This window comes from Nilaparvata lugens, chromosome 9 (assembly GCF_014356525.2).
Source record: "Nilaparvata lugens isolate BPH chromosome 9, ASM1435652v1, whole genome shotgun sequence".
Classification (NCBI taxonomy): domain Eukaryota; kingdom Metazoa; phylum Arthropoda; class Insecta; order Hemiptera; family Delphacidae; genus Nilaparvata; species Nilaparvata lugens.
In genome coordinates, this window is record NC_052512.1 from 2903409 (window position 1) to 2924588 (window position 21180).

The window sequence follows — 21180 nt, forward strand, 5'->3', positions numbered from 1 at the left end:
CTGTTTTTTTTATTAATTTCAAAGGGTACTATAATTATATTTTATAAATACAATAAAGTAGCCCTGTATCCTACTGTTTAAAAACAAATACAGATATGATGAGCATAGCTGATGAAAGCGAAATGTGCGTGTTCGTGGCGCATAAGACTGATGATTAGGTGGCGAAATAAGATTAATTTTATGGAATTTATTTCAAATCAATGAACAATTCAGCAACTCTCATCAGCTTCCGAACACTTCTGATCATGCTTTGATTACTCTGTGAAGTAACACAATGAAAATTTTGTCTTACAATACTAATGATCAGTTTTGAATTGAGGAGACAGAATCTTGATTGACATTAATTGACTCACATAAACTTGAAGAGTTACCTCATTCCTCATTTTTACAAGCCTCTGATGAGCTCAGAACAATAGTTATTTGTGCAACTAGTGCGCAAAGTGACAGTTTGTTGCACCGAAAGAAACGTTTACGCACGAGCCGTAGGTGAGGGCGGAATGGTTTCTTGAGTGCAGCAGAGGAACTTTGCTCACGTATTTCACATTACATTTTTCCCACAGTTACCATTGAATATGAGAAATGGTTTATTATGGGTAAAATGATGGCTGAAATCCATCAAATGTTTGTCTGTATAATTTTGTTATTAATAACAACTTTAATTCATTTCAAACTTGATAATCGAATTGAAAATTAATAATCGATAATTTATTCAAATTAAAAATTAAATTAATCCAATTAATTTGAAAGTTTGAGTAAATCTTAATTTCTAAATCATTTTTCAACCAATCAATTTATGAATGAAAAAAATATTATTTGAAATAATGAATAATTATTAATAATATTCAAAATGTATAATTTAATTAGTTCTCATTTTTATTTATTTGAAAATCAGAAAAAATATAGATAGAACAAATTCGCATTCAAAATACACGCCAACAATGTCAACAGCTGATTGGGATGGCTGCAAGATAATACGCAAAGTAATACTTTGCACACTAGAGCGGAAAAGTGATTCTTTGCGTTATTTAATCAGTGCAGGAATGGTCACTTTTCAAGGTAACTGTAGGAAAATACATTTCTATTCAAGCATTCGAAGAGCCCTTGTTCGTGAAAAAATAACTAAAATATTGGTTATAAATGAACGTGAGAGAGAATAGAATCGCAGCCTTTATTTTTTACCTAGGAGGGCGGAGATAGGGCGCAGCCGACCCTCTCTTACACTCAACCCTCCAATACAACGTTAAATAATTACTAGATTAAACAAATCAAATTGAGAAAAACAATATATACAATATATATATATATATATTGAATAAAAAAATTGAATATATATATATATATATATAATATTACAAACAAGGTTAATAAATATTATTGAAATACGAAATAATAATCAATGGAGAAAAATAACTAAAACCCTAAATTATAATTAAGATATAAATATAGACATTAAAAATTGAAAACTGAAAAATAATACAAAAGAAGAAGAAGAATAGATATTGAATAGTTTTAAGAAAAAAGAAAAAAAGAAAGAAAACTGGCCAATGAACCCTATGCTAGGTCCTGCCACCCACACCACCCCTGATCCACCTGAAAACAGCCGCGCTAAACCGGCGAGGTTCCTCAATTCGCCTCAGCACAACAGGAAATGAGATCCACAATCCACAAGCCGTCACAAGAAAGGACTTGTTGAACATGACTGTCCTATGAATTGGGACAGCCAGCAGATGGGAACCATTCCGGGTACCACTCTGACTCCGACCAATGTCACTGAAGAAGTAAAAGTCTTCAGCTACGTACTTGGGTGCCTGAGTTTTCAACACTTTATGAGAGATTAGATTTCTTCATTCATGTATGTTACAATATTTACTGGCTTATAAACTAATTTACATTAAATGACGATAATTCTAGTTATTCAACGAATTTCACAAAGTATAAATAATTAATCAATGACAATAAATATAGAATGCAATTAGAATACCGTAACGATAATATAATAATGTGATGTAACTTCATAAATCGGCGGTGTTTCAACAAATAATTGTCTATTCTCAGAAGGATATAAAATATCCTTCCCATTAACACACGACCGGGTAAAGAGATTGATTGATTGATTATATGCCTTTATTAGGGCGGAGTTAGGACTCCTGGTCCTCTCTACCACACAACCCTGCCAGAGAGAGAGATTGATTGATTGATTGATTGAGTACTTTATTTATGTAGATTACAATATATACTGGCTTATACACTTATATACAATAGCTTACAATACAGCAAAATTATAGATGAATTTACATAATATAGACTAAGAAAATAACTATTGAACTGTATATGATATGAAAAAAGCAATCTGTAATAACTGTAGATAATTATATTGTTATGCATCTAATAAATTGGCGGAGCTTTGGACATATCAATGTCCATTCTTCGGAAAGAATATTTAAAATATCCTTCCCACTAACTCTCTACCAAAACGTTAATTTCATTAATTAAAGTAAGGATTTATTTATAAATGGAAATATTGTAAAAGTTTTAATTTATATGAATATTTAAGAGAAAAAAACGGAAAATTAATAAAGTAAAATAATTATATAGGTAGATAAGATCAAATCATTGATTAATAAAATGGAGTAGGCTGAAAGTAGATCAGGGTAATCAATTTTCAGTAATATACAGCAGTCTCTTTTCAGTAAAGAGAGAGAGAGAGAGAGAGAGAGAGAGAGAGAGAGAATAGGATGAGTGATGAGCAGCAATGATGGTTTGAAGCAATAATTTTATTGTTGGACCATGTTCCGCTGATGATTTTGGGTTGGAAAATTAGGGCGAGACCATATCAGGGTTTTTTTCAGACGAGTCGGCAGCGCAGAAAGCTCTCCGATCGGCTTATTATCAGGAGATTACCGAACGCCAACCCAATCAGCCAACCCAACTCTGATTAGCCAATCGGATAGCTTCCTGCCCTGCCGACTCGTCCGAGAATACCTATTATGGCCCTTAGATGACTCTTCATGGGCATCTGCTTTCAGTTCAAATCTTCAACATAGTTTTATTATTTACTGTTTATCGTTCTGTTTTTTCTGAATTTTCTTATTTTATGACTTGATTTCACTTTTATTAGTGTCAGTGCTGGTTTTCACAACCAACTTGAATTCCAACTGGAAAACTCTACTATATGGAATATTGCAAAAAATTTAATGCTTGAGCTATAATATTTTATTGGAGAAGCCATATCAGTGCCATGGAATTCGTTGCCTTTGAATCACTTCAACGATCTCAAATTAATCAACCTCATAGCTCAGTTTGCTGGCTAAAAATCAGAATCGAAAATCGGGGGAGGAACAGTTTTACGGGTTGTGCCTGTTGATCCTCCACCAGATTATTTTAGAAGAATAATTGTGTATCATTGAATCAATAAAATAATAAAACTAGATGTTTTAGCGCAGATACAAGCCTATTGTCTGTGATTATAGGTTAGGTTAGTAGAGTGTGGTATTTCCAGTTGATGTTAGCGTTTTGATCTTTCACAGATCAGTATGACGAAAAGTATCGTATGTAACTCATCCGTGAAGTTATTTATTGCACTCTTACGATAATTATGCCACCGATTTCGTTTGTCCAATCGTGGAATCGTACTTGTTTGCAATAAATAACACACAATGAAGGCCACGTACTCTTCTGAATACGTACCTTCTGTACGTATAGAATATTTCATTTGTTTTGAATACATTTTGATTCGATAATACGTTTCACACCGTACTATCCTTGTTACAGCATAATTGAAAATTACTGATTTTCATTTTTTGTTCTCTTACAGAATCGGTGTGTAACAGCTGTGATTCAGGCTCTGAAATGTTAATTGTTGAAATGGAGAGAGTGCATGAGCCCTTTCAGTCGTGTCGACCCGGCTTTGATGGCGTTTTCAAAAGTCGCTCCTCAACCCTCCACTAAATGATGAGTCATAGTTTGCAGAGCTCCGCACCGCTCACCCAGGTAACATTTAGACTTCCATAAAATATAACTATAGTTTGTGTAAAATAAGTTGAGACTTGGCCCTCCATTCGAAGAATTTACAGGGTTGCCAAATCGTGTAAAATTGCAACTTTCTCAAATTTCCAATTCAACGTCAGAATTGGATGTAGAATATCATCCCCGATATCCAAGTAGTACTAAAAAAGCCTCAGGGTTGAAGGATTAAAAGGAAATTTAACTTTATGAAAAATTAGAAACATCGCGAAGATTTGTTTTTCTTTTGAATATCAATCCTTCCAGAATCATGGGGCGTCGTAATGTGTAATATTTTCATATCAAAATAACAGGGAAGTGTCTCCTTTTTATGTTGTTTGGATCATTTTAGTTATTTCTTAGTTAATGATTATGTTCATCAATGTCGTGACATTTCGAGCAGAAAACATGAAATTTTTGACAATCTATTCATTTTTTTCGATTTTTTAAATAAGCCTAAATATTTTAGGCTTATTTTAATAAAATGTTTTAATATTTTTTAATGTTTATTGAATTTCCATTGAATTTTGAATTGGTTTATTCCTGAATGATACTTATACGGAATAAAATCTGTTGTGATGAATAAAATGAATAAATGTTTGGTGATTGCAGAGGTTTCAGCCAATGACAATAGTGGGTCTGGGGCCTGAGTGGCTTCAGCATTGCCCCGATGTCATGGACAAAGAGAGAGAGAGAGACAGGGAGAAAGATAAACTTTCTCCTACACCATCTCTTCCAGACAAAAAACTTGAAGTCAAGTTGTCAGCTATGCCGTAAGTATCAACTTGATAATCACCTGCTTTCCTATGACTTTTGTATTTTTATCTTGTGATTTCGAGCCTAGTTCAATAAATAATAGTCTAGTCAATATAGACATGAAGAAGGGGGTGTGCTTGCAATTTATATTAAAGTTCTGATTTTCTAGTATATTGTTTGGATACATAAGTCCAGAACCAAATTTTTCATGCAAAATTTCCTTGTGATAGATACAGGCTGGCCCAAAACATTGTATTCTTGGCACTTTTCTCAGTTTTCAGCTATTTCGCCAAATCAAATAATCTCATCTATCTAGATAAGTGGTTCTCATTAAGTGGTCCGCGAAAGTTCTGGAAGTTGTCCGTGAGGAGCCAGAGGGAAGAAAAAATATGTTTTATGTTTCATTAGTGTTTTAAAATCATCTTTATTGGTCTATATTGAAGTATTATCGATTTCCCTTAAAAAATGTCATACCGAACTCATCGTAAGTTTCAAATATGTCTCCAATCGATAAAAGAAGTGATAAGTTCCGAATCTCCAATGCAAAAGATAGGATTATTCATTTTTTTAGAATCTTAATGGCGGATTTGTACCACGTGATCGAGCTACTTAACAAAAATCCGACAGTCAATGTTCATACTCTGGTTATATAGTTACTGTAGACTATAGACTATTAGTGGTTCATAATGATTTGATGAAAATAGTGCACTAAATGAGCTTTTGTCAATAAATTGTAGAAATGATCACTTGGAAAGATCATGAAAAAATAACCCTGTATGTTTCATACTGTAATTTTTTTTAGTATGAAATGAAATGAACTTTATTTTCCAAAAAACATTACAAAGAAAACGAAAAACAATAAGGGAACTTACTTATTGCATTAGCATGCATATTACAAGTTGATGCTAAATGTAGCTATATATTTATAGTTTTATTAAAAAGAGAGTAAATTGCTGCTAGAATAATTACTATGTCTATTATAAATAATTACGGGTAATATTTGAGGGAAAATGATACCTGCATAGGCTTAAAACCTGTGTGCAGGTAGGTTATTAAAAAAAGATCAAACAAAAACACAAAGAAAATTACAAACGAGTTGATAATTATAGCTAACGCAGGTACCTAAAAAAATAAAAGTCGAAACTTTCCAGTGATGAGGTGAAAGAGAGTATAATTATTAAGAAGAAAGCAAGATTATGAATAAAACAAGCATTAGACTAATTGAACAACAAAGTTCACATAACTATTCAATAGTTATGCTTATGATACCTAATGGTTTTGCGATTACCAACGATGACAATAATTATATTTATTTACATTACGGTACTACTATGATACTATGAACAAGTTAACTAAAAAGTAAGAAAAATGAAAAGGAGTACTACGAAACTAAAACAGAACAAACAAAACAATTGATGATAAGTTACTGAAGCAATCAAAGGTGCAAACTGTTTTTAATCGTGAGCAAGTAACTCAAGATCTTTTGATTCGCAAATATTCGCATATTGACCAGGTAATAATGGCCTGTTGTGCTTTCTCACATAATTGTAATAATTGTACATGACTGAATAAAAAAGTAAATAATCTCTCTAAGGCCCAATTCACACAGAAATAGCAATGAAATAGACGCTGGCTTGGCACTTACATTTTTCACTCCTATATAGATAAATGGTCCAATGTAAACAGAAGTGGCGTGGTAAAACGTCACTTCTGTTTGCATTAAACCATATGTTTGTATAGGAAGTGGCGTGGAAGTGACAAAACTCAACGCCACCTCACTTTTGTGTGAATTGAGTATTGGAGAAGCCCAATGTTCATGTATGAGAGTGCAGTCACAGAATAGGTACAGAATGGAAACTTGTAATCAAACGCCTATCTAACCAATGCTTTTTACATTACGCAAATACTAGACACGTCACGTGACCTTGGGAAGTTCCAATCCTGGTCTTCTGATTGGCTCGTGGCAGTGAACGAGATCAATTGATCCGGATCATTAAAGTGATCCAAACCTACCATCAATACTATTACAATGCGGCGCTTCCTAACAAGATGGCGGATTTTTGCGTCAGGGTACTAGCCAAGTTTCCATACTGTATCTATACTGTGGTGCAGTGTACGGGCTTTCGTGCTGAACAGTTCCGATTCGATACCTATAGTGAGGTCAACGTTATAATGGCAGTGGAGAAAGATAGGAGATCAACGTTGCCGTATAGACGATAGTTGATACAGGTTTATTGATGTAATATTCACTGTTCATTCCGATTTAAAATAATCAATATTATATTTTATCAAGCAAGAAATTATATTTTTCAATAATTTCATAATGAATTTTCATAATTAAGATTGAATATTTTGTTATTTAATTATCAATTAATTATTACACTTTATTATTATTACACTTTGGTTGGATTGTATTGTCATGTTGAGCTTTGTTTGATTCATGTACCTATATGTATTTATGAGTGTGGAATAAATAAATTTGAAATTTGAAAAATTGAAAATTCTTCATTGTTAAAAGACGATCTGGCAACAGAGCAAAGCGAGAAAGAGATAGCGCTATCCATGAAACAGCTGTTATGTAGCTAAGGTGCCCGTGATATTTTCAAGCTCAAAAATTTAAGTGGTTTTATTCTTTATTTTGTGAATTTAAAGTTTGTTTCATGTTTTCACGGAAGTTTTACTATCAATCTATCCTAATTTAAAATTGTTTGTTTTATTGTAATATATATTCTCAGATTGTGATTTGGTGTAGAAAATTGAAATGGACATAACCTATGTATAATATTTGGACAATTCGGAACTGAATTAGGAAATTGAGAAAGTTTTGGGAATTAGCCTGTTTTTTTTCTTTTCCGATCATTGTATTGTTTGTGCTAACCTGATAAATAAATAAATAAATAAATAGACAATGATAGCAATACCATTGCTAATCAAACACTGCCATTATAACGTGGACCTCATTATAGCTTCACCAAACCCGACCAAACGCATTGCCATCAGCCATCGGCCATGAGCCGTTATCAATGTTTATCTATTTATTTTTATGTGGCAGATGGTTCCATGGCAAAATCTCTCGGGAACAGGCGGAACAGCTGTTGCAGCCGAAACAGGACGGACTGTTCCTCGTCCGCGAGTCGACCAACTTCCCGGGTGACTACACACTGTGCGTCTGCTTCCAGGGCAAGGTCGAGCACTATCGAGTCAAATACAAGAGCAATCAACTCACCATCGACGACGAGGAGTTCTTCGAGAATCTGGCACAACTTGTCGAGGTGCGCTTTTGTCACATTCTGCATTAGGCTAGGGCCACACGAGCGCACATAGTGCGTCCGTTGCAACTTACTTTTTGCCACCGTCACCAATGACACACTACACGAGCGTTGAGTGTGGTGCGTCAACGTCAGTTGGCTTTACGCAATTGAACCAGACGAAGCAATAACTTTTGCATGTCTCAACGTGCGTTGTAGCATTTCTGCGCAGTTCAAAAATCACCGTCCGTTACGACTTCCGTTACTTGGTACGCACGTACCTCGTCTGCTGTCACCTATTCAATTCTATGTATTTCTACAACGGACGTCAAAAAGTAAGTTGCAACGGACGCGTGCGTTCGTGTGGCCCTAGCCTTAGGGTGAGGCAAGACCTACAAGACATACATACCATAACAATGACAATCATTTTTAATAAGATGGTGGATTCTGTGAATAGATCTACAAGGCATTGTGACTGCACAATAGCGCTTGTAAAGCAATAGATGATTATTTAAACGTTCGTTATTTTATGTCTAGGCCGATTTTTCCAAAGTATGAAACATTAGTCTATAAAAATTATAATTTTCATATTCTACAATAATGGAAAATTAAATTGGATCTTAAAAAATGGTACGTGTTTCAGGTTGTAAATCAAACCGTAAAAGTCTTACTAACTTGAATATAAAACTTTTAAACGTCCAAACAACGCCGTTCTAAGAAAAAGTGGATAAAATCAATTCTATTGGAAAATATATTAAAGCGTAATGTTGTGTATGTTCAAAATAAATTATGTTCAATGAATCAATACGAAAGTTACATGAGTGAACATTGTACACCAAGTCTACAGGTCTGGAGTAACTACAGTTACAGTAGACAATTTATTGATCATCACAATAGAATTCATTCACTAAAATCAAAAACAAAAGACTGCGTTAATAATGAAGATGCAAATTCAAGTTTTTTCGAAGTGCTTGAAAAATTAGTAAGAAAGTGAGGTTAACTATCTTCCCGAAGTTTAATCACGTTCATTATAATCTTAATTTGAACATTTTTTTATCATTAGGTCAGTATAATAATGCATTATACTACTCATAATTGGTCACAACACACAAACTATTATCATATATTATGATAATAGACATACTTTATTTACCTATAACACAAAGTAAACAATAATAGCAGACATCTCAACTGTCAAACATTTCGCAAATGTGAGCGGCCATTTTGTTCAAATGTTATGGTCTGTAAATTTTGTAGGTGTTGGGTGAGGGCACATCATTGATTTGGTAGCTGAAATTTAGTTTTTTGTGAGGAATGCATCACAAGTGCACAAGCATATTATCATATCTATCTGGTACATTGGTGCCAAAGTCACATTCCGTATCAGGGTGAGGGCAAACCAGTGATTTGGTTGCTGCAAGTTAGTTGTTGGTGCGAAAACAAATGGAACATAAGTGTTTCCTATCTATCTGGCACCTAGAAACTGAGATTTTTCCATCTTCTAAGGTGACTGCAGTGAAGCATGTATAAGCTACTTACTTCGGTTCTACTCCTATAGTAAGATTCAGGTTATAAAGTTTAGTAGCTTTACCTTTGCGTTTCTACCTTTGCACCGTTTCAAAATTGTTCTTCGGTTACTAATCCATGATGAATTACCAAAATATTTAACATAAAATATGAAAATGTATTACTGAATTATGAAAAATATTTTATGACATGGTTATTGTAGTTTTCATGATATATTCAGAACATAATATCTTGACGTTGTTGTAACATTTCTTATGTGTTTAACAAATCAATACCACTTACATATCTCATTTCTGATATGCATGATATTGATTAATAATGTGAATATCTTCTGAACGGTTTGAGATATCGATATCAAATCAAATGATTTGATTTTATATTTTTGATAATAATTGAACAAGAATCAACAATATTTATATTACCTATATCGGGCTACTATAGAAGGCGTTGGACAAATAAAATTGGCCATTTAGTATGAATATTAATTATTCACTGGAAATTATCAAGTTAGAAAATGGGGTTTTGAGGTGATAGCGGCTCAGTTCAGCTTCCTAATTTGGTTTGAATTTGTTTTTCAGCATTACGAGCAAGATGCCGATGGACTTTGTACACAACTTGTAAAATGTTTACCGAAGAAAGGTAAACAGGACTTCTGTATAGATACGAAAAAGTTTGTGGAAGCTGGATGGGTGATACATGAGTCGCAATTAGAGGTAAATTTCATTCTTTACTAAAGTGAGGTCCACGCTATAATGGTATTGCTATCCTTGTCTATCATTCAACAAAGCGGATAGCGCTATTTCGCTTTGCTCTGTTGCCAGATCGTTTTTTAACAAAATATTTCATCTTAATTATGAAAATTCATTATTAAATTATTGAAAAATATAATTTCTCGCTTAATAAAATATAATTGATTATTTTAAACTGGAATGAACAGTTAATATTACATCAATTATATTTTATCAAGCAAGAAATTATATTTTTCTATAACTTCATAATGAATTTTCATAATTAAGATGAAATATTTTGTTAATTAATTATTAATTGTGCTTTGTTGAAAGACGATCTAGCAACAGAGCAAAGCGAGAAAGAGATAGCGCTATTAGTTTTGTTGAATGATAGACAAGGATAGCAATACCATTGCTAATCCAACACTGCCATTACAACGTGAACCTCACTATAGATAGCATCTTCTATTTCATAATTACGTTGATGTACCAATCATCTTGACGACGTTTCTGTGTCTTATTTTTTTATATTTGATGATTTGGATGTTACACTATTATAGGAATACCATTGTAGATTCATTATTACATTTTTAATACGTTTTCTATTTGGAAGTTGTCAAATTTCCAGCGGCAAATTGGTGTGTCACAATCAAGGTGCAGTACACTATTTCGGTAAATGAGAGATTTGAGTTATCGTACAAATAATAATAATTAATTTCAACTAGATTGTGAATGAAAGATACGTGTATTCACATATGCGCCAACCTTGAAGGCTTTTAACAAAAATCTATTCCTCATTTATTTTGGAAAATTGTAATTAGCAGTTGTTAGTGGACCTGACTATAGTATTGTATTTAATGCATTGTGTTGTGTTGGCAGTTGCGCGAGTCGATAGGTAAGGGTGAGTTTGGGGACGTGATGCTAGGACTGCTTCGAGGCGAGAAGGTGGCTGTCAAGATGCTCAAGGACTCGAGCGAGGCAGCGCAAAAGTTCCTAACCGAAGCCTCGCTCATGACGTCAGTACATTCATTTTTCCAAATTCTTCTTTGTCATTATACCATACAATTTTAGAAGCAAAAACAATATTGATATACTTGAACATAGACATGAAATAAATGCATTCTTCTTAACATAACCTCTGCAAAACCGAGGTTTATGTGCTGCAAAGAGCATCAACCAATCTTGATAAGTACTATTCCATCTATAGATCTATAGATATGAAAAAAATCTGGTGTGGCGCAATCACACAACTTTCCTTGCCGTTATGTATATTAAGTGTCTCCAGCGTAAGAGTTGAGTTTTCGGAAATATAATTTAAAATTGATCAGCTGACGAGATCAATTCCGCTATCTCTTCCAGTACTGTTCGCCGCTCATAACTTGGCTTCTGAGGTCTGAGGCGTAGGGGGGAAATTAACGAGTGGCGCTATGTTGTTGACGACTCGGTAGTGTGACTACAAACCCTAAACAGCAGCTGACCGGAGTAAACGTTGAAATGTTGTATTATTTTTTCATTAAGTTAGTAGCCGTTTTAAAATAATTATTGAAATAGTTATAGCGATTGATTAAATTAGTTTTAAAATTTTTATAGTGATTTTGTGGAATAGCCTCAGTAGAACTAGCATTTTTACAATGTCACAGACTAAGGAAACTTCTAATTGTCACGACATGGATGTACATTTTAATTTATTTTTAGTAAAATATATGTTGGATGAACAATATTGAAAACCAATAACCCTTTAACTTGACCATTATCCCCGTTATATTGTCATAAAATCCACCCTTTTTAGTACATCTTATAAGTCTAAGTGAAGTGATATTCAGAAAAAAACAATGATTTTTTTAGTTTCATCGGAAAAGTTGAATTCTGAGTTGAAAATTGAACTTGAATCTTAAACTCTATTCAATTCAATTTTTTTTTCAATTCAATTTTATTTGTCATATATACAAGATTTATACAATTACAAATTCACATAATAATTGGGTACATCATACAGAAAATAAGAATATACTCGATTCTAGAAATAATAAAAATAAATTAGATATAACATAACTGAAATCCCAGTTGTACTCATTTTACCGGCAATAATTGCAAGCAGAGACACGTGTCTGATCGCTAGCAATGAGCTCAGTTCAAATCATTGAAAGATTTTTTTTCTTTTTGACTGAAACACAAAAAAAGAACTTTGTTGAAATTCACAAAATCACAATTTTATTTTAGGTATTCACCAAATCAGTCTATTATATCTATTATTTTATGTAACGTCTAAAAACATTAGGATGTAATTTTACTTATAGATCGCTGGTTAAATTACAAATTTGGTGGGATGTACATTTTAATTGGCGAAGGCAAATAGACCACAGCGTTTGTGTACTCGCTACCTGGCTCTCCAGTGCCATATGTCACGCCTAAAACTAGATCGACTGCATTCCTTCCAGAGGCCAAGTTACGAGCGGTGAACAGTTCAGTGAATTGGTTGCGTTCAAAGCCACTGATCAGTTCCATCGTGTTTTTTTCACGTTCAGTAAAAAACCTGATCACAGATGAACCACAGAATGGGAAGTCGGCTAGTATCCTGACGCCAAAATCCACCATCTAGAAAGAAAGTGTAGCATTGTAATATAGCGGTAGTTTTAATTTCTAACAAGATGATGCAGTCATGTGTCTTGGTGTACTCAAGTCTTGGTTAGATTGATACCTTCCATTCTGTATGTATTCTGTGGCTGAACGGTTGCTCATGAGTCATGACTGACAGATGTTTTCTCTGCTGTTTATTTTGTAAACAAAACTAGAACCTAACCTATCTCATTGTATAACCATCAAGTGATTGGAGTTGTTAAAAATGTTAAAATGTTGTTAAAAATGAGTCATGACTGACAGATGTTTTCTCTGCTGCTTATTTTGTAAACAAAACTAGAACCTAACCTATCTCATTGTAAACCATCAAGTGATTGGAGTTGTTAAAAATGTTTTGGATAATATTTAAAATAATGTTATTGAATTTATGTAATCATGCATTTCTGTGTTTCTAAATACATTATAATTTAATTGTAAACAACCTCGTATTCAGCCATGTCTGTTTACGTTCAGCTACTCTACGTTCTTTTCCATCGGTTAGAAAAGTATAATGAGTTGATCAATTAACGAACCGGTTATGACGTATTTTTTTCTTATCAGTTAGACCAAAGACCTTGAAGAGGTATAAACTCATAATGGCTATGCCTTCCCATTGCTAGCTCTTACTTGAAATTGAAGGCTGCCATTGAGGTATTTTAGCGCGAGATATTATATAATATATATATTTTTGTAATATTATAGATTACAAAAATCTTAAAGATCTTTAGTATGTAATAATCTTTCAGGTTGTCCCCTCAATGGCCGATTTCAATTCCAACTATACTAGCGCTGCATGTGAGTCTATGTATCTTTGACAAAGCCTTTAACCTTTGTTAGACCAAACAGTGCTTCGTTCAGAGCCACGCTTTCACTCACCGATCTCATCGTTCACACACCGATCAGTGGCTTCGAACTCAACCGATTCAATAGAATCAATAGTTGCCTCTCTTTAAAAGTTAGCATTTGAATAATCACATTTTCTCGAATTTCAAGGTCATTTTCAATTTTAGGTGAAAATGTTACTGGCCAATTGTAAAGTTTTTCAGGCTCAATCTTTTACACTTGAAATTTTTCGTTTAAATTGTATCTGAAGCCTGATGATTGGAAATCTAAAATCACTTTGCATAGATGGGGCGAAGCTCCTGGAATATTTACAGATATAAGACTTGTGGCAGTTGATAGAGCTTATCAATGACTATTTTAGGTATAAATTTGATCAAAATCGTTGAAGCCGTTTTTGAGAAAATCGCCAAAACCCTGTTTTTGACATAATTTTCGCTATTTTAGCCCCGCCATCTTAAATTGTATTTAATCGAAATTGTTCGTGTCGGATCATTACAGTGTAAGGACCTTCAGTTTCAAATTTTAAGGCATTCCGTTAATTGGCAGATGAGATATCGTGTACACAGACATACATACACTCATACCCACTGTGACAATGTGTTTTGATACACCTTTGAAATACTTTAAATGATAATTTTATGGTCTCAGTGAACGAAAGTTAAAATCTATATTTCCAGTCGCACCGTTATCAGGTCGACAACTGTAGATAATGACTATCTGTATAAACCAGATTAAGCTGATATCAAGTTCAGAAATTCTTAAACTGACACAGCCGCAGCAGATTGCAACATATTGGAGCGGAATTTTGTATAAGCTCCATAGAGAGCGGGTAAGAACATTGTGCTATTATTATTTCATCAAGGGCGAATATATAAATTCCCCGAAGCTCAATTGTTATATATCGACTAAAGCTAGTTGGGCACGTACAAGTCAAAATACGACTCAACACCATACACAGGCCAATACCAAAAAAACACACTTTTTTGGACTCAGGGGGCCTTGAAACGTATAGTAATTTAGAAATTGGGCAAACCTTAATTTTTTTGGAAAGCAATACTTTCCTTATCTTGGTAAATAATATTTTCCTTTCCTTTCATTTACCTTGGTAATAGGGCAAGGAAAGTAAACTATATCATACTATACTACTATATCACTATAGTACTATAGTACTATGGCACTATTCCATCGATAGATCAATATTGAAAAATAGAAAGAACAGTAGTGCTGCCTAGTGCTGTACTATAGGGATACAAAACTAAATTAAAATCTAAATGGAGGTGACAAAAGATGAGATCAATCATGAATGAGGTGAGATACATCAACAGATTTTATGCATTCAACTATATATTTCTAATTATTAATATTTTCCACTAGAAAGTGTTCAGGTTCATGTTAATGAGTTTATTGTTTATAACAATGATAATTTATTCGACCAAAAACGATCATTGTATACAAACAAATTGAAATAAAATAACATAACTGGTGTAGCAAACACCCACGCATGCCCAATGCATGTTTAAGGTAAAAGAAAGGAGACGGGGCTGCGCTACCTGTGCACTGAGCTATTGTTCCAAAAAGGTGCACCCTCTAACTGTACTTGCCCTCTAACTCTACTCCCTGACTAGCGTACGTTATTGTCCTTTGATCCCGCTTCATTACTCTCATTAGTAGCCCCGTGTCGTGCTTTCTTGAAGGCAATTCTAGCTGGTAGGTGGACACACCAACTTATCTATTACTTTGCACCTCACCTCTGTTACTTGTATTTTCTGCAATTATTGAATGTGAATCAGTGATCGAGTACTTGTAAGTATTGTGTCATTCCTAATTGTTCATTTGATGAAACTCAACTTGCTCACAAGCTGTATACAGACTAAATTGAGTTACATACAATTCAATACTTATTGAACGTACGATTTGTTGGTGTCATTTCGAATTCTATTTGATTGCACACAACTTGGCAAACATATGATGTGTATCATGTGTTTGTCAAGTCCCATTTGTAATGGGGTATTTAAATTGTAATATATTGGGGTTATATTACGTATGGTATTGTGATGGTATTATAAGGTTGTGAGAACAACCCTAGACATTATGGTAACAATTTATAATAGGGGAATCGCTTGGCTTGCGAGAGGTTAAATTGATCTAACTCTATAACTCATGAGAAAGGAACTATATTTTAAAATAATAAACAAAACAGTTATATTTTGGAGAACTAAGTAATCGTTTTAATCAAATTGTAACTCAAAAAGAAACTGGAAACTTAAATAAAAATAATATTGAGAAAACTTTTTAAACAAACAATAGAATAATTACAGGATTTGCCTTCAATAAAAAAAGATGAATAATATATAATAATAAAATTGATAATATTAGCTCTCTGAACTCACTGAACCAGGAAAATGGTGTCTCAGAAAAGAAGGGTAGAGCCGGGCCCGATTATCTGCTGTAGATAGCTCCAGGTCCCGTCCTCGTAACCGACTGACTAGAGCCTCTCATTTTTCCATAATTTTACTTGTCATGAATTTTCACCGTCGTCAACAATTTATCTATTCATTGTGAAAATTCATGACAAATAATAAAAATTATGTAGTTCTATTACATCCCCGGGTCCCCCTAAACTTCGACCCGAAGTTATCGAAAAAACGGCATCTCTCTAAGTTAATTTTTACACATTTCAATAATATTTCAAAAATTAAAGTCAAAATTACCGCAAGCTAAAATTATTATTATTATTATTCACAATATTATTCTAATTGGATATTTATATGTAACATAACTTTCAATGAATACCTTAAATCTATGTGAGTGCCAATTCATAAGCTAAATGCAAGTGATATAAATTACATTATAGTGAACTAATTCATAAAAAATCAAACTTAGCCTAACACATCAATCAACTTCACAATTCAATACATTCATATCTGAATAAGAATTGAATGGAAAAATTTCAATTATATTGATGAATAAAATTAAACCTACAAAATCTACGAAAGTAATAAAATTGAATCATAATGCAAAAATTAAACATCAAGTCCGAATAGTATTCGAGTAAGCAAAATAATATTGTGGACCTTGAAAATAAGAATAATAATAATAATTGAAATAGTTTATCTTCTAATCTGGGAAAATATTTGAATCGATAGCATAAAAGAGTAAATGGATACAATAATAGTGAATAAGTAATTATTATTTGCATAGTTTCCTATATCCTAACCCATTATTTTAATGATTTCATTACATACTACTTTACTAAAACACAATAGTATATTCTTAAAGCTCCTGTGGGTAGCCACAATTGGAGTACGTTTCGGGACTCTCAGTTGATTTGCTTTCTTCTTAATATAATTTTGAAGACATAAATACAAGAATATAACAGTTATCAGTGTTTGCCAGACAATAATAATATAAATGATCAGTTTATTGTTCACCCCTAACAAATCAAAGTTATTTGGCATTTCAACATGATGGAAAATGTCTTCTGAGAATGAGTTGTGCTCTTCAAATTTTGAAAAATTCAAGTGCCAATTTTCATTTAAAATTTCCGAAAGGTTTAAGTACTGAGGCAGAGTCTCATGTTTAAAAATTGGGATGCTCAATTTAGATAAATTTGTCCACATGTGAGGAATTAAGTTATTAATAGCTGGAGAAGGATGGGAACGGGAGTCGCAAGGATAAAGAGTGCTTATCAGTACGTCGCCGTTGTCGTCTTGAAGTTCGCAGTTGCAAGGGATGTGGAGTGATAGGGTTCCTGGACTGTTGCTTGGGACCTCAGTTTTGAGTTTTTACAGCGAATTGTCGTCTTTTTGCCGGTGTTGTGGAATAGGAAGGTGTCTTCTCGTAGGCGAGTGATTAGGGTTTGATTGTCAGTTGCTTTACAATCAAATTTGCAGACTTCTCGTAGCTCCGATACGTCTGCTTCTGATGTTAGAAGGTGGAGACAAGTGGCTTGGGTGGCGGAGTTCGACATCTTTTTCCTCGGAATCAAGCAGAGGCCTTTCTGCTTGAACTGGCAATCGTCTTCTTCGTCATCTGACAGGATTTGCAGTTTATTTTCTTCTCTAAGTATCAGGTGATGTTGGGAGGTCAAACGGCAGGTATGACCATTCCAATGAAGCGGGATAGATTGCAGGTGGAATAATGAAATAGTTGAATTTTTCTTCTTTATTGGTATTTTGAGGGTAACCAATAGTTCGTTGTCGGATTTTCTGCAGGATGTTAGTTTCAAGTTTCGAATTTTATCGTTGTCTTTTGTTGATATGGTGAAGTTTCTCTTGTTTATTTTCTTTTCGAGTTCTTGAAGTCGATTGTTTAGGTCTTCTTTTGAAATGACGTGATGAGAAAGTTGTTGATTGTAGCATCTCATGTCGATTTCATTGTAGTTGTTAGATAGAGTCATCATATACATGAAAATAGTAGTCCTCAGTTGTGTTTTCAGTACATCGGTTGTAGTATTCCCTTTCTGAAACTTATTCTGTTGGGTGAATGATTCTTGCCAAAGAATAAGGTCATGCTTCATGTTGTTCAATACTTTCTTCACGTTCTCTGCCATGCCGTTCATCTTGCGTGTGTTGTCTATCAATTCGACATGTTCAGCGTGAACGAAGTCTTGAAGATTACTGAGATGAGAAGTGATGTCGGTTTCGGTTTTCACGTATGCGCCCAATTCTTCGTCGGTAGCTACTCCGCAACACCAGTTTAGGACCGCCCCGATCGTATCGATAGAGCGTTCGCGGCGTGGTAGTCGATTTTCGCTCTCAGCTGGAGTGTTGTCGTCATCGCTGCCAATGTAAATGCCGTCTTGTAGTTGTAGAAGTTGCAGCTCCGTTCGATGAATCTGATCAAATACTGCACACTCCGATGAGGAAGGGAAAGGACATGAGTCAATTTTTAAAGGAGTACTCAGAAGGTTCCTCATAACAAATAAAGGATTTGACCTAGGAATACTGAATGTTATTGGAACTGTGGACTCGTAAAATACTACATTGTGAATTTCTTTAAATAGAGCTCCGTGAAAAAGAGAAATTTCTTGAGACAATACCGTACAACATATTTCTACAAATGCTAAGGAACAAAGTATTATGGTATTCATTTTAAAAATATTATATCAGTTAGTACTCTATATTAATCTATCAATGAGCAGTTCGTATAAGATATCAATTTTATAAACAATAATTACTAGTAAAATCCCCAAAAACCCTACAAATAGATTATGTAAATGGTCAAATTAATAGCTATTTCTTATATTCCAATCGTAATCACCTACTGGAATTGATTATTTCATTAACATCAATACAGATAATATTGTTATTAAATTATACGTTTTCACATAAATAATCTTATAAATAAATAAATTATTATATCAAGAATCATCCGTTTCTGAAAAAGAGAAACATTTTATTACATACGAGTCAAGAAAATAATATTCAAACATAAATCGTATTTGATGATTTTCAAATAGCATTCATTCATAAACAAAAACGTGAGAACAATTCACATCTTTTAATAATGAATCATCGTTAGAATGTCTAGTAAAATTGTCTATCAGAGCTCAATTATATTTCATTGTTTCATCGAAGTAGAAATCCAATCAATTAATTGATTGATTGAAAACTGCATACTATTGTGATTTGAGAATCATCTCGATATCTAGTCGTGAGAAAATGGATTTGATCGCTTCACAAGTCAATACTGATCTCGCAAACAAAATTCTCTAAAAATTCAGTTGTAAGCATGATATTGTTTTTCAATGATTTGGAAAATAAATAAATTACATGAATGTTTCATCTCGATTTCTTCTCATCAATTGTCTTTTAAATTAATGAAAGGCAAAGATTTAGGATGAGCGAGGTATAATTGCTAGCATAAAGAAAAGTGCTGGAATAAAGAATACAGTTAGACAATAAAACAATAAACACTTAATTGATGGGATCTCGTATGAAATATTTTTTCAATTTATCTACATGAAAAGCTACATTTTTATAAGTACCTCGTAGCGGAAAAAATATCTCATAGACTTCATCTGTTACTTTCTTTACTACTTCATATGGGCCTGAATATTTTTTGACTAATTTCCTAGACTGTCCTTGTCTTACATCAGGATCGTGGACCATAACTAAATCTCCTGGTTCAAAAATGCAATCTGTTCTATTCCTATCGTAATAGTATTTCTGTTTTTCTTGTGCATCTGATAAGATTGATGGTATCTGTTCTCGCACTTCTTTAAGATTTGCTAATCTCGCGTCTAAATGATAAGTGACGTCGTCATTTTCGGGAAAGATTTTCAAATCTAAAGGAGTAGTGGCTTCAAAACCGTGCAATAAGAAAAAAGGTGTATATTTCAAAGAGCATTGTTTCGAAGTATTGTATGCGAATAAAACTTTCGGCAGCATTTGTACCCACAATTTCCTATTATCGGCTACGTAAGCTGTTAGCATCTCTTGAATTGTCCGGTTGGCTCTTTCGGCCAGACCATGACTGGTGGTGACTTGATGATCCTAATATGTGTTTGATTCCAAGCTCAACCATAAGGTCGTCGACTTTTTTATTTACAAAATGTGTACCTCTATCGGATCGAATTTCTTTTGGAACGCCAAATCGGTATATTAATTTCCATAAGCATTTAGTGGTATTATTTGCGTCGGCGTGTTTACAAGGTTCAGCTAAAATATATCGGGTCGTTAAGTCAACAATCGTTAGAATGTATGAATAGCCCATTGAGCTCTCTAACGGACCGATGTAGTCCATCATGATACTTGAGAAAGGCTTACTATCACACTTGATGGGTGATAAGAAACCTTGAGGCTTCGTAGTAGGGGTTTTTCTCTCTTGGCAATTTTTACATGATCTTACATAATTCGCAATGTTTTCATACATATTTTCCCAATAATATTTCGATGATATTTTCTCATGGGTTTTATAAATGCCGGTATGTCCACCTGTTAAGGAATCATCATGGAATGTTTCAAGGATTTTATTGATAAGAGATCGGGTACGAGAAGTTTCAATTGATTGGTATGCCCATCAAATTTCTTCAGATAGACAATGTCTTTTTCGATCGTGTATTTTCTCGCCTTTCTAATCGTAGCTGTATCACTATGATTAGGGTTTCGTATTGCATCATATATTTTTCTTATACTCTCATCATTTTTCTGTAAAGTCTTTATGTCTATTTCTTCTATTTCGAATATATTGTAGTTTTCGTCCTTTGTGAGATCAGTTATATCCTTCTCTAGTGGATATCTACTCAGGGCATCAGGTACGTGCATTTGGGCTCCTGGTTTATATTTCAAATCGAACGTGAACTCCGTTAATTTCATAAGTAACTTACTGACTCGAATACTGGGGTTTTTCCAAGTTTTATAGTATTGTAAACTAGCATGATCTGTGTAGATTGTAAACAATCGGCCAATTAAGTATTGTCTGAAATAATTTACACAATACACTATTGATAGAAGTTC

General features: G+C 33.7%; 1 protein-coding gene across 2 annotated transcripts in view; it reads left to right on the forward strand.

Moving 5' to 3' along the window:
* LOC111050739 (tyrosine-protein kinase CSK) overlaps window positions 1-21180 on the forward strand; it is an 84049-nt gene that overhangs the window by 34850 nt on the left and 28019 nt on the right. For both annotated transcript variants that reach the window (XM_039435399.1, XM_039435398.1), the window contains 5 exons: window positions 3815-3990; window positions 4615-4775; window positions 7811-8030; window positions 10112-10246; window positions 11141-11277. In XM_039435399.1, the coding sequence (XP_039291333.1) occupies window positions 3949-3990; window positions 4615-4775; window positions 7811-8030; window positions 10112-10246; window positions 11141-11277 (695 nt within the window). In that variant the 5' untranslated portion in view covers window positions 3815-3948. The remainder of the gene's footprint in view (window positions 1-3814; window positions 3991-4614; window positions 4776-7810; window positions 8031-10111; window positions 10247-11140; window positions 11278-21180) is intronic.